This window comes from Eurypyga helias, unplaced genomic scaffold, assembly GCF_000690775.1.
Source record: "Eurypyga helias isolate BGI_N326 unplaced genomic scaffold, ASM69077v1 scaffold4958, whole genome shotgun sequence".
NCBI lineage: Eukaryota > Metazoa > Chordata > Aves > Eurypygiformes > Eurypygidae > Eurypyga > Eurypyga helias.
Window position 1 is genome coordinate 9,107 of NW_010266192.1, and position 14,466 is coordinate 23,572.

General features: G+C 40.1%; 1 protein-coding gene across 1 annotated transcript in view; it reads left to right on the forward strand.

Annotated features, from left to right (window-relative positions):
- PTPLA (protein tyrosine phosphatase-like (proline instead of catalytic arginine), member A) overlaps positions 1–2,748 on the forward strand; it is an 8,533-nt gene extending 5,785 nt beyond the window's left edge. Inside the window, exons 5-6 of the mRNA XM_010156980.1 lie at positions 794–972; positions 2,548–2,748. Of these exons, the coding sequence (XP_010155282.1) occupies positions 794–972; positions 2,548–2,630 (262 nt within the window). The 3' untranslated portion in view covers positions 2,631–2,748. The remainder of the gene's footprint in view (positions 1–793; positions 973–2,547) is intronic.
- Positions 2,749–14,466: the final 11,718 nt, after the last annotated feature.

Sequence of the window (14,466 nt, forward strand, 5' to 3'; positions counted from 1 at the left end):
AGCTCTCCTTGTTCTTCCCTGCATGAATGCAAGAGCTCTTCCTTAGCAGAAACTGCATCTCCATGGTGCACTATGCATGGGGACAGCACAGACCCTACTGATGACATTTTTCATTTTGTCACCGCCTACGTGGCCTATGGCATTCAAACCACATTTTCTTTAAACTGAATGCCTTCACCTTTTATTTGAATGTCTTCTTCCCTTTTTAAAGTGGATCTGATAAGTTTCTGGCACTCTCATTTTATTTTATTTTTTATTTCCACTTCCCTTAGAGGTAAACCTAGTGTTATTTGATTTTCCCATGTGGCAGTGGGTAAAACAGGTTTCTGATATTTCTCAACATTTTTATTATCTTCAAAGAAATGACAATACATAGAATTGACCCAGTGTGCAGGCAGTGTGATAAAGATGTGTAGGGTCATCTGAATTTGGGATCCAGTCCTGGTCTGAATCCTGTCAGTGACCACAGGAGCAAGAGCTGTAAATTTTTTTTTAAAAGACATTATTGGAGACTACAAATTTGCAGATGTTTTACTCTAGCATTAGAGAGAAATACAAACATTATGATACTTGACTGTTTTTAAATAGAAGGACTGAGGAATGCATTCTCTATAGACCTAAGAAACACTGTCCAGAGTAACTGAAACTGGTATTCTGTGCCAAATGAAGATGTGGTCCTTGATTTGGGTGCAGGAACTACTGTAATACATTCCTGCACCACTAATAATATCAAGAGGAAATTTTAAATTCATGGGGTGTTTCTCACACTACTTTTTCTTTTTTTTTAATGCAGATACAACTTTTTTATCATTTTGTATCCTGCTGGAGTTGCAGGTGAACTGCTAACCATATATGCTGCTTTACCCTATGTGAAGAAAACAGGAATGTTCTCACTGAGACTTCCCAACAAATATAATGTCTCCTTTGACTACTATTACTTCCTTATTATCGTCATGTTCTCCTATGTGCCATGTAAGTATTGCTTAACAGGAGTAACGCTAACAGCGTAATACAGTTTCGGCAGTGCTGGAAACACTGCCTGTAGTTAAATTTGCTGGACACTTTCTACTACAAAAGCCTGCTTTCTGTTGCTCCAAACTTTGCTGTGCTTTAATTTTTCAGTTTGCAGAATGTCTGTATGTTAGTAAATACTTATGATAAAGAACTGTATAGACTGTATATAGACTGTAAAAATAGACTGTAATTTTCCATCCTGTTAGCTGCCTCAGAACATAAGTTGTCTTAAAATTTTAGTGAAAACGCTAAAAACATTTCTAAGACTTGGACAAAGCAAAAACCCTTTGCTTACACACAGAAATGTCTGTAACTGCCGCTGAGAATTTCTAGTGCCTCTGCTGCTTCGTAGCAGTGGCTTAAAAATTGTCCTGCAGGTTGTACCAGAGGTTTGCCTTCTTTTTATTGTTATTAATACCCAGTTGTTACTAATACACATTTACTTGTCACCTCTGAAAATCACCATTTGAGCAATATTCTGTAACATTTCATTTTCACAGAAATTCACCCCCAAACCTCTCCAAAAATACTACAGCCCCTGGTTTAATCAGATTGTCCTTCTGCTTCTGGATACCAGAAGGCACAGATCATTTAGCTAACCAGAGCTGAGATTAGAGAGACTATCTGTCTTGCATTCCCAGTGCTATTTCCACCGGCACCTAAGCAGCGTAGGCAAGGAGAAAACAACGCGATTCTGATACAGCCCCACGAATGGGGCTAGACCAAACTAGACAAATAGAATATTTTAGATAGTATATCCAGTGAGGCAAGGAACAAGGCAAAAGATTAGGGAGAGGCATTGAGAAGAAGGAAGAATTATGTTAAAAGCATCTGTGATCTGCGTCCCTAAAAAGTATGCATTTAAGAAGTTGACCTTAAACGCGGACTTTCACAATCTGCACACACACTGTGAAATTTTTTGTTACAAGAAATTTTTTGTTACAAGAAACAAAATTACAAAAACTTTGTTACAAAGTTTCTAGGAGTAAAAATTGTCCTAAGCTATCATAACTTACTAACCATTTTACAATTGTTTATATAACTTACTGCTTCAGGAATAAATACAATTTGCTATCCATTAAATATAAGGATAAAGTGTATGAGCAGGTCAGTAATATAATAGATCTCAGAGGGCCAGGAGAGAGGGAGCTCCTCACTTCGGATTTGAACAAGTTGGGTAAATTTGTATCCTCCTCAGAGTCTGCATTCAAACATGCTTACCTTAGCACAGATTTGAAGACTTCAGGCGCTGCCGGAAAGCGGTTAAGGCCTGTTCGTGCAAAGGAAGCGTTGGAGGGAAGTTCCTTGAACACAGGCTATACATTCAGGGGGCCTTGTCAGACTTCTGCATAATTACTGTTTCCTAATTCACTGCCGTGTTCATGACTTGCTGTTATTTACCTTAACCAGCTGCAGCACTGTGTGCCATAATTTTTCCTCACTTCATAATTCTGCAAAATTGTATTTTTCCATTATGTGTTCTGTTGATTTTTTTTCCCATCTAATTTGCTTTTTTTCTATGCTTGGATCAAGTATTTCCACAACTCTACTTCCACATGCTGCGGCAGAGAAGAAGGGTGCTTCATGGAGAAGTGATTGTGGAAAAGGACGATTGACTCAAGCTGTGTAACTATGGTGCTTTTAATGGAAAAAAAAGAGGGTAAAAAACCAAAACTTCCTGTGATTTTTCTGAGTCCAAGTTTTAAAACATGGAACAAGAATAAACAACTGTGCATAAAATAGCATGGACTGTATTATTTTTACAGTTAATGTATCTTCAGACTTACCTTTTCATCCTTGGTTTCACTTTGATTTTTAACAGTTTATTTCTTCAGACAAATTATTTTCCTATTTTCAGTATGTTGACAAATAGCTTTAAGAACTGAAAGAGTTGGCTACTGTGCTTTCTATTCTGAAAGTTCTGTTACGACCTGTAGCCATCATCAAGAACAGAAGGAGAGTTGATAAGTTGTACCGAAAGCCAGCCTTCTGGAAAACAGAGCATAAATTAGGTAATGATGGCTAGGTGGCTTAAACATTATTTACGCTTTATATTAAATACCTTTCCAGTTACAAGTACTGCTAGCATGTTGTTCAACATTCTTTGAATTACAGGATCATGCTGTAGAATTCCAGAAGGAGCTGAGTTCTTGCTTGTCAGTACAAATTTAAATCTCTCTGTATTTTCAGTTGTGAATTTAAAGATAGGTAGGATAATCAATATAGTATTAACTGGTTAAAAGGTTGTGCTGAGGAGTAGACTTGATGTGCATACCTTTCTCTGATTGGTGGCTGGGCTGGGACTCGTTTGCAGAGGAAGACTGATTGTCAGCATGTTTCCTATTCTACGTTTAATTGTGTATGCAGAAAAGTTACGGCATTGCGTTCAGAAGCTGTAGCTATAGTGAGATATTTAACTTCTTATAAATAGCTAAGTGGGATAAAATATATTTGAAACAGCGTCTTAAAATATAAATTGTGCTTTGAATCATCCCCTTGTGCAATTTTAATTGCTCCCTCCCCATTAATTGTTTATACTGTGTTGGACTAATTCTATGTAATGTCTTCAGTAGTCTGCAAGAGGGATCTATGGTATATGAATAAAAGTTACAGATGGTATTACACTTTATGATACCTGAGTGGGGGAGATCCAACAGATGAATTAAATGTAGACAAGAATTAGACGCAGCCTGAGAGATTCAGAGAGAAGGTAATGCATTTGGGTAAAAATTGGATACTTAGTGAGAGAGAGAGAGAGAGAGAGAAGAATGAACTGTAATAATGTAGTACGAAGCCTTGGTAGTGTAGGGGACAAAGTTGCTTCTGGCATCACTAATGTCAAAAGAAGAGTATATATGCAGAAGAGCTGCATCCGGCAGCTGGAAATCAGAGTACTCCTTGTGATTGCTGAGGAAATTTCTGGAGTATGGCCTCACATTTTGAGTGCCTCAGGGGTGAGGAATTGAGACAATCTTCAGAAAAGTCAGAGAACAGTAAAAAATCAGTTGATGTGAGAAAGAAGTCGGAAAGATTGAGTCGTTAAGTATGTGTAATATTTTTGTTATGGGACAAATAGATGTAAAGGAAGAGACTTTCTAGAACTGATTATGTACATTTGAAACAAAGCAAATATCCAGTGAAGATCAGGAGAAAGATCCTATCAATGAGATCAGTTAGGTTATGGAACAACACAGTAGTGCTTATCAGTGCATGCCATTTCTTGGAAGGTTTTAAGTCAGATGTAATGCAATAGTGGAAAATAATTCTTCTTTGGCAAGAGTTGAACTACATACTTGAATAGGCAATTTCCATTTTTAGCTTCAATGATTCTATGGTAATACAGCTTTTTTGAAAATTGTAGATACACCTTTTTCTGGTGTTTCAGGTAATTTGATGAAAAAGCAAGGATTTACTACATCCCTAACTTTCAAATTCCATTTTGTGCCTTAAATTTGTGCTATTTATGCATGTCTTCATTGCATGTAAATTAGTTTCCTTTTAAGTGACAGGTGCATAGTGGACTTGAGATAGAGTAGCTGTATTTCTTACAATTTTAAAAGGTACAGTACGATCTTTGTATTTTTTAGAACAAATTTCACGCAGGGTGCTATAATTTAACTTGTTACTTCTCTGTTTTATATGCAGCTAAAATTATTAAATTATTAAAAGTTTAAAATATAAAGTAATTTTACGACACTGAATCACAAAATAGTTGTGTTACACATGTTCTTACCAGCAGTTGTATTTGTCAAGAGTTCTCAGAGTACTGTTTCTTCACTTGCTTTTTGATCCATGAGGAACATCATGGAAGTTTTTCTCGATATTTCTCAGTTAGCAAGCAGAAGACTGTAATGAAATAAGAGCGACTAAGATTAGATTAAGTTCTGTGTCTCTTTTTTACTGTCAGGGCAGCTCACTGAAGACCATAGCTATCAATTCATTGGAAATGCCTTGGATACTTTAAGGATGTGCTTTTGAAATCCTTGATCAGATGAGTGTATCCCACAGATACTACTCCAGTAATAAAAGGAATACCTGTTATACTGTATTATATTTGTTTTCGTTGTAGCATAAGGATATTATCATATATCAGTCAAGGAGCTATTTTTATACCCTTTTTGTACACGTGGCATGAAAAAACCACAGCACTGTTTGCTAAGATCCTGGGTTTGCACTTTCCTGAAGCAACAGCGTACAAGGTAAGGAGACAATCTTGCCAAATGACAAATGAATAAAAATAAAGCTAAAATTAATTAAAAGTATTGCATTCAGTGTTTCATAGACCAGAGAGATTGCCATGCAGATTAGTTTAGATGGCAGGTACTTTAAGAAACACAAGCAAGTCTTTTGTTCCTCTTTTTTCTTTTGATTAAAGCCTGGCACTGAAGCCTCAATGTATACCTTTTGTTGTAACATCCTTTCAAAGACAGTGGGAATTGCAGGTAAAATTCTCTTACCATTGACTTCAGATGGGCCAGAGTTTTATCCTAGGTGGCTTACTTAAACTTCAGTATAACATTGTGAAACATATAATGAATGTGTTAAATGGACATAAAGAGTTAAGTATGATTTTCATATGGTGCTCTCTTTCCAACTTCTTTTTGACACCTGTCTTTTTGTCTTCTTCTCTTCAATATTCCTAGTTTTCTAAAGCATTGAAATCTTCCTGTTTATGAAAGATTAGGAATGTATCCAAACATCAGTGTCTTTACTGTTTTGATGTAGTCTTTAACAAATTGTTTGTATAAAGGTGTTTTCTTACTTGTGCTGAATATGCCTTCCAGAATGCATTAATATAGAGTGTGACCTTATGAAGCTTTTTTAATGACAGTGCATAGGAATAGGCATTTGGAAGGAGATTCCTATTCATTAGGTGACATCTACTATTGGTAGTAACATAAACACACCGTCCTTTTTGTAAGCTCCAGCTGAAAGTAGTTGGATTTCTTGAGGTTCCCCTCAACACACACACACTGTTCCTGCTGGGAAAGGCTGTTTCAGGACAGATTGGGCAAATCATCTTGTTTCACCCAGAATGTCCAGAGGCCAGATCTTGGCCTCAGGGCATGGGCAGCGTAAAGGAATATGACACTGAGAAATCACATCTTCCCCATTAGCTGCCAAAAGGGTCACCGAGGCCATTGTGAACAGCAGCTGATCGATGTCATTTGTGTCACCTCCAACTACGAAGGAGGTGACAAGAGAGGAAGCTCAACGTGGTGTCATACCTTCTGCCCAGGGAGTTCATGAGATCAGCTGGGAGGATCTCTGTGCACAAGGGGTGTGTTACAGAAAGGGCTTTTCTGCTCCTCTCAGCCATCTTATTACTATCTGTAAGCCTATATTTCTTGAAATACTGGTATGCCCAGGTAGCTATGCCACACTGTTCTCAATAGTATAGTTCAAAATTAACATCCTTGGAGAAACGGTGCAGTGTGCTGTTTCTAATTCCCACTGAACATGACATTTAGCCAGGTTCAGGTTAACGGGCAGGTTGCAATGACTGCTTAACAGGGAGGTGCATGGAGACCTTTTCTGTGGGCAGGGGGAACCTACCTTTTCTTACCTGGAAAGAAATATGTGCATTTTAAATCTAGGTCTAGCTACTGCTCTGACTGTGGAACTTGCAGTCTTCACAGTAGCTTACTTCAGTGGATATTTGGACATGTATATGATTACCAGATAAACTAGAAAGAAAACAAATTACAGCCTTTACAAGAGATTATAATTTAAGGTAGTTGCCACACTGACCTTTTTTGTGAATTCAGCTTTTACTTAAGCTGCCTTAGGAAAAAAAGGAAGGAAAGTTAATACAAATAAGTGTTGTGCACTAGGCAGGAAGGCTTCATAAATCAAAATTTTCAGGCAGGCAAACTAGCTGCAGTTGTTTATAAAGGGTTGGTTAAATGTGGTTTTGAAGAAAAAGGTTGGAAGCTTTTCTGAAAATTAAATTTTGTATCACAATGTATATTTCAACATGTGCTCAGAGATACTGTATTATTTATTACCAGTTTACACTTTAAATTCATGCTGAACATACACTTTTTATAGAGGATTAACTGTAGCCCATTAAAATGTTTAATTCTTTGTTGTTGCAATTGAGTGTTTAAGAAGCAAACATCTCATCTTTCTGAAAAGTGCCGTGTTCCTTGCTCCAGTGAGCCGCAGTACTGCTAGTGCCTACTCAGCTTTGCAAGGCTGTTAAAGTGGTGGGTTAGTGTTTGCCAAGGACAGCTCCTTAAACTGGCTTTCCTGATGGCACACCTTACTAGTGGGTGGTACTCTTGGTTCAGCCACTGGTACTGTAAGCCACCCGTGCCCTTCTAGGGGTCTTGAGTGCCCTCAGTGGGACTGGGGGGCTTTACCGGTGCCAGTAGGTGGTTCATCCTCACAAATGACCAGGCTGTCTTGTCAACTCTTAGGTCACAGAAGTGAGTCTGACAGGTCAGTTTCAGGCTCTGCCAAGACAAACTGTGGAGAGCCTGGATGTTGGGTGACTCCCGCCCTCTCGGAGGAACTTGCTGTCAAGTTCAGGCCTGTAACTGGCAGTGGCTTTCGAGTCCTAAAATGTACAATTCTTACTGTGTCATGTTGTACCGACTGAAACATGTTGTCTTTTTATTCACAGCTCTCTTGCTTCTCTGTTCAGTCTTGAATGTATTTTATGTCCTTTCAGTTGATGGCTTTGTAAAGTGTAAGTACAGAAACACTTATCTAAGTGTATCATGTGTAGAATTGTACTGAAAGATTCTTAATGATGTAAATGCACCGCAGCTGCTCATTACTGTTATTTTTTCTGAAACGCGTTATCGTTAGCAGTTTACACACACAGGAAAACAACACCGTATGATACTTCTAATAACTTATTTATTTGCAAAGACTTTAAGATTTGTTGAGCTACAGATTCAGCTATTTGTTTTAGAGATTGTTAATACTGTAGCACTGTAGAAATTCATCATCAATTAAAAGACATTCTAAACTATGTTCTATTTGATTTTTTTTGTTTTGTTTTTGTTTTTTGGGGTTTTTTTGTTAGCATGTGGGAGTCAGTTCGTACCAACGTTCAGCATATTCCACCAGACTGGTATCTGTTTACAAATACTATACTTTTTAATCTACAGTTATTTCACAACTGAATCTTAAGGTCCTCTGTAACATATTTACTATTAGCCAGCTTTCCTTTTTATATTTCTTAGAATATATTCCCTTAAAAAAAGAGGTAGGTTTGAGTAGTAATATTGGTTTATCAAACAAGAGGGAAAAATACAGGGCATTAAAAAGCCTGTGTAACATCTGTCAGTGTGTATGAAGAGAATGGCATTACAGTGATCCTGAAATAGGTATTGCAGTAGCAGATATTTCAGTGGTTTGGAACAGGACTTCTTTTGTGGTATTAGCCTTTGTGGGGGGAGGCAGTGAACATCCTCTGGCTGTCCTTTGCTACGTGACTCACAATGACATTGCAGCTGTGAGGATTTTGTTGCCATGACAGTACGATAAAGCAATACGCGAGCAGTCACACCTACTTCTTTTGAATTAGGAATCAAGCGGTTGTAACCCCAAGGAGCTTAATTGTGTACGGAGGCTAAATCCTGTTAGTCACGTGCATTATAATGGAGACACCAGTCTCCTAATCCAAAAGACACAGAAGTGGTCTTCTCATCTGAATTTACACGGCAAGATTTACTTGTCTTAGCCCTCTACCAAGGATTAAATCAGTTGAATTTCTGTAGAAGCTAGTGGAAGAATATCCACTGATCTCAGCATGATGATGGGACACAAATGTTCATGTATTCTGTTCTGTGTAAATCTGGATTTACCAGGAGAAGAGTAAATTGTAGCCTCCCTGTTAGCACCATCTGGGAGAGAGCACATGCTTGTCGCACATTAGCTATGGCACGGTAGCTTACCTGCCTCCCGCCTTTACCGTGTGACTGCACCCAGCACCGCTCCCTGTGGGACACTCCAAAAGACCAGGAAATCTCCAGCCTTACTCTACTATTGCATTCATACTAATCCGAATTGAGCAGAGTCTTTGAAACTCCCTTCACATATCTGCAGAAGTATCTTTTATTTCTGAAATTAATCTCGGCCCAATGACACATCCCATTAAAAATAGGCAGGGTAGATCAGCCCTCAGCTGCTTGGACATTCCTGGCTAGGAACGCTGCTATCACTGAGCAACTTTGATTTTTGTAGGTAGTCTCTTGGCGGTCTGTGCTCATACCATGCTCACAAAATGGCACTTTGCCTGCCCTGAAGCGCCCGTTCCAGCTTCAGTAGAACAAATTGGAAATGACGAGCAAGAAGAGATTCAGATGGGTGTAGTGCTTCACATGCCAAGCACTCTCCTGCCCTCTGAAGCGAACCCTGCGTGTGCAGTCAAATTTATGTGCCTTTTAATTTATCATGCACCAAGTTGCCTTGTATAATAGAATAGACCTTCAACTCATGAAGGAAAGAAACAAATTTGAGTACTGAAGGCAGCAGAATGCAATTTATTGTGTAAATTAAGTCTGGGAAGACCATTAAGACTGGGATTCACCTGGTGACAAAACAGAGAGAATTGTGCCTCTTGCAGCCAACTGAATGCCAAGTATTTAACGTAACTCCTGTTTTCATTCAAAGTGAGGTGATGTTGCTGAGAATAAGAATCTGGAATTCTTGTCAGAAGGAGTGACCATCTCTGACTGGGCCTGGATTGATTTAACTTTCCAATCTCTGCGTCCTATCTGGCAAACCGAACAAAAGGTTTTGTCTCTCAAGAGAAAAAGACCCTGGAAACAATTCCTCTAGAGATTCCTAAATAGAACACTTAACACTTTGGAGCATTTGCATATTCTTAAGGAGAAATAATAATATAAATCATATTAGGATTTATCTATTTATTTTATTGTCTGTGCTTACTACAATAGTACAGTGCTTGAAGAAGGAGTTGGAAATCTAGGGAACAATGCCCAGATACTAAATATGCTGATACTGGATCCTTAAAAAGATGGTAATATCTCAGGGTTAACAGAAAGGAAGAAGCAGCACAAACTGACTTTTCCTAGATGGAAAGAGTAGCTCAAATCTTGGTTCTGCCTCTTCAGCTCTGTTTGATCCACAGGTGGTGTCTGCTGTTGTCTGTTCTGTTACAGATTTCGCTGTGTTCATACTTAATGTAGAGTTTTTTTAAAAAAATCAATAGGCATAAGTATTTACTGACAGAAATGTCTTACTGCCATGTGAAACTTTGGTCAGAAAAAAAAAAAAGAGGGCATGGTTTCTCCATTTCTCAACCCTATTAAATGGAAATGTTGTCTTATGTTAAGAGCCATATTAGACAGTGTTGCCATGATATCTTTTATTTGCCATGAAACCAAAATTAAGCTACTTTTTAGATTATTATTTTCCCACAGTTGGTGTTTTGTTTTTTTTTAATGTGTGGAAATGAGTCTATGGTCTAGATGATTTTCTCATTTGTCTCAGAGCCCTGCTGTTTTCTGAGTCAGCAGTAGTCCACAGTCCACAGCTGGAAGAACACTGCATGGTGCTGTTCCTAAATTGGTTCAATGGCTACATTCTTTAGAAATAACTTCATTCTCCTAATAATTGCAGGATGAAGATAAAATAGGAAAGACTAATATTTTGTATGAGTGTGATCAGCTCCTGAATACTGTCTGTTGTGTGTGAGGAGGTTCGGGAATTTTGTTTGTTTGTTTGTTTGTTTCTGCCTGTGTGTTACTTACAAACTAATTACGTCATTACCTACTGAGTATGAAGTCCCTGGGCTTTTGTGGCGGGCATATATGTGAGTTCCTTGCGTTTATGGCACGTCTGTAGACCACTTCCTGGATCATCAGCTTTAACTGAGCTGCAAATGTCTGTGGGAAAGATACAGTGATTTCACCACCTGTCTGAAGTGAGCGTTGTACTTCAGGGTACCTTTCCCCATGCAGTCGGTATTTAAACATGATTCCCTCTTTGTCTTGCTTCCTTCTGATCTGTGCAGGCTCTTGAGAGAGAAAAAATCACAAGAGCTCTTGGAAACAACGTCAGGTTTTTGTTAGTTCTGTCATTTCACTCCCCCGACTCCTTTGAACGCTGGCTACAATCCTTGAGCTGTTAGACTGCCGCAAGTTAGGGATAACTCCATCACCTTCCGACGGTCTGTAAAGTAGCAGGGGCAGAGCGTGCGGAAGGGAGACAGACGGCAGCGAACAACGGAGCTAACATTTTGTGTTGGATGAAGAGTGGGTGGCTTTAGCCATGTGCTGAGGGTAATGTGTAGGATATGCATTTAGAGAACTGGAAAGGAGCCTGTATGGCTGCTGTGTTTGTGACTTGCTATTTAGCCCTTGGTACTGGGAAGACACATGAGACGTGTTTCGCTGCTGAGTGGTACCATTTATATATCTGCTCTTGTTTTTCATCTCTGGGCACACGATGTGCCTGCAGTTGCACAGCTTGCACGTGCAGCTTTCTACGTGTTGAAAGAATTAACACCTTCCTCCAGTGTTTTCATGTAGTTTAATTCTGACATGTCAAGAACTTCTTGGAAGAAATAGTGCTTTAGACTGATCTGATTCCATCTTGAGATCATGAATGTTTCAAGCAGCAGAAGTAAATCTATTCCAGGTTTTGGGTGCCCTCCATAAATAGTTCTGGCAGCTCATTTAGTCCTGTCTCCCATCTTTCTCATGTCGTCTTTTCAGGCCTAGCCTGTGTCTTCTAATTGATTCTGTGCTATAAAATCTCATTACACGAAATAAAATACGTGTGAAAGAGAAATACGAGGTATGCAGGTGGGCCAGCACGCTTAAAATATGGGACCTATCCTTCCTTGCTGCAGCCGTCCATGGCAGTCATGGGAGGAATGTCAGACCAACATCCTGAGGAATAGCAAAACTATTGGTCATTAACAGTGGCCCTCAAGTTTCCTGAGTGTGAAACAGTTGGAGGGGAATCTGCTCAGGGATTCAGGGGTGGGGTTTTTATAAGTGCTTGATGAGAAGCCAGTCACAAGCTTTTTCCCAAAGCGTGCTGGGGTGGTCTTTCTGCTTTAAGAGGACTGCATGTGCTTTGATTTAGAGGTGCCGCTTCAGCCTTCACGGTGCCTTGTGCTAGTACTAAGATTTCTACCTTTCACAGGGCTTTAGCCTTTTTTATTATTCATTTATACTCCCATCACAGGCCCACAGCATCCCTCCAGTGATGATCTTTCTCTCGTGTTTATTTCATATCTCCCTGGGAGGCTGTGACTGGTGTCCTCAAAAATGTTTGGAGGCCAAGTAATTGTATATCCTCTGGTTGAGACAGGACATCACCTTTGGTTTGGTAATGGTAAGCATGGGTGGTTTTTTGGTCAAGGAATGCCTAGTTTCAAAGCTGTGAGATCTGCAGTGAAACCTGGAAACCTCAAATTGGAGAAAGGCATTAGGATACTTAGTTACTCACTAGAAACTCCAAACTAGAAACTGTAGCAGGTACATGTTGGATGCAAGAATTAGACGTGCATTGAAGTCAGCTGCGGTCAGGCTGTTACTTCAGGTTTTCTCTCCCAGAAACCACAGGAAGAGAGTTAGTGGTCTCATGGTGATACCAGATGTCCTCAGAGCACTACCCAGGCTAACCAGTGTCATTTCCCATTGCAACTTCTCTTCCACGGGAAACTGAGAAATAATTACCATGTAAGTACGCTGAGCTCTAAACAGCTGTTATTCCCTGGTTATACTCCTTACCAAGAGGTTTCATCCGCAAATAATACACTTGGAGGTAGAGCATGGGAAGGATGCGACAGTTCAGAAAAGTCTTTCAGAGATCAGGTGTTAAAATGTCACAGCTGGGTAGGGTTGCAGTTCAGAGTAGGTTTGGAGATCTAGATCATGGGACCGGATCCCCTCCTGCTGTCCCTTGGTGGCATTATGCGGACTTAGACAAATTTGAAGACCTGAGTCTTAAAAAAGGTTTTCTAAGAAGAGTAATTCAAAATTTGAATATGTAGTCCATGGGAAATGGTGATATTTTTTCTTTTATAATTTGGACGAACCTAGAAATACCTTTATTCCTGTCAGAACAGGAACTGTAGAAAACCAACCTGGAAACAATTAAGGGATTTTGTTCTGAACCAGTTCTAGATTAAACATTGTCTGAATATTCTGATACTGTGAAAATTCTATTTTCTGTCAAAAATGCATTGTTTCCTGAGGAGATTCCTAGCTAGCTCACAAGTGCTGAGTCTGAGGATATGGGTACAGGGAGCAGGGTGGAAGAAGGTGAACAAACAGCTGTATCGCCTCCCCCAGCTGAGAGCAGCCAGCGGATGCTTCCAGGCCAGGGACTGCAGCCCTGGCAGAATGGGGTCAGTAGGGTGGAGAGCCAGCCGGCTGCCAGGGGCAGGCTTCGGAGACACCAGCTGAAAGAAGCTGGGGAAGGAGCAATATGGAGTGAAGCCTGCCAAGGCAGGGAAGCAGGGAGTGGCCACTGGGAGCAAGGGACAGAAAGGAACAGTCCTCAGTAGCTTAACGCACAGGCGATGGATCTAGAGGAAAGATTTCTTGGGTCTTCTGCCCCACAGAAGAAGGAAATAGTGTTTCTGGAGGAGAAAGGGCTGAAGAACCGAGAAAAATAGAGTCACATTCAGGAGATTCCACTGGATTAATTTTTCCCCATTCTGTCACAGCATGTAATCTTTTATCCTGAATTAATCTGTTTCTTCCCAATATAAAGAATGGGTGGAGACATCTTCTGACATGCCATGGCATCTATATTCTCTCCTGGTGCCTCTTACTTCGAATTTGGAGGACAGTGTAAGGAACTTCAGCCAGGAACCAGCGGAGTCCTGTGGGGCAGCCACCCCTGCATTCGCACTGCCTATCTCCAAGGGAGTGTTTGGTTCGTTCTGTGCATCAGGAGGTTAATCCTGATTCACCTCAGCTCTGTAGTGAGAAAATTCTCTAGGGTCCGTCTGAAACACCTGCACAGCCTCTTCCCTGCAGCCTTTGGAAATCCCTGAAGTAGCCAGAGTTTTCCTAGCAATCCAGCAATTCGAGATTCCCCTCTGCCGAGGTGATGTACTCTGCAGGAGAGAGGAGCCAAGAGGATTTGGCTTCAGACTTGGGCAGTCTCCTGCTCCCTTCTGATACAGGGGGCAGATCTTCAAAGGAAACCCAGCCACTGATGTGAACCTGGACTCTTGCAGTGGCTCATCACTTTCAGTCTGGGAGTGCAGATGGAGTTAAAATAATTCCCACTCTTACAGTTCACCCATCTCATTTTTACCACTATGCCCTCTGGGAAGTGTGACTGGCTGAAAGGACCATATTTTGTTCTCAAAAGCTCAGAAAGAGGCTTAATGTTGTGACAGACAAGAAATTGGCTGAGAAAACAAAGGATGAAGTGACAGCAAGAACTGTTTAGAGAGGAGGAATGTGGGATTTAACAACAGTACACAATAAAAACAAGCTAGTT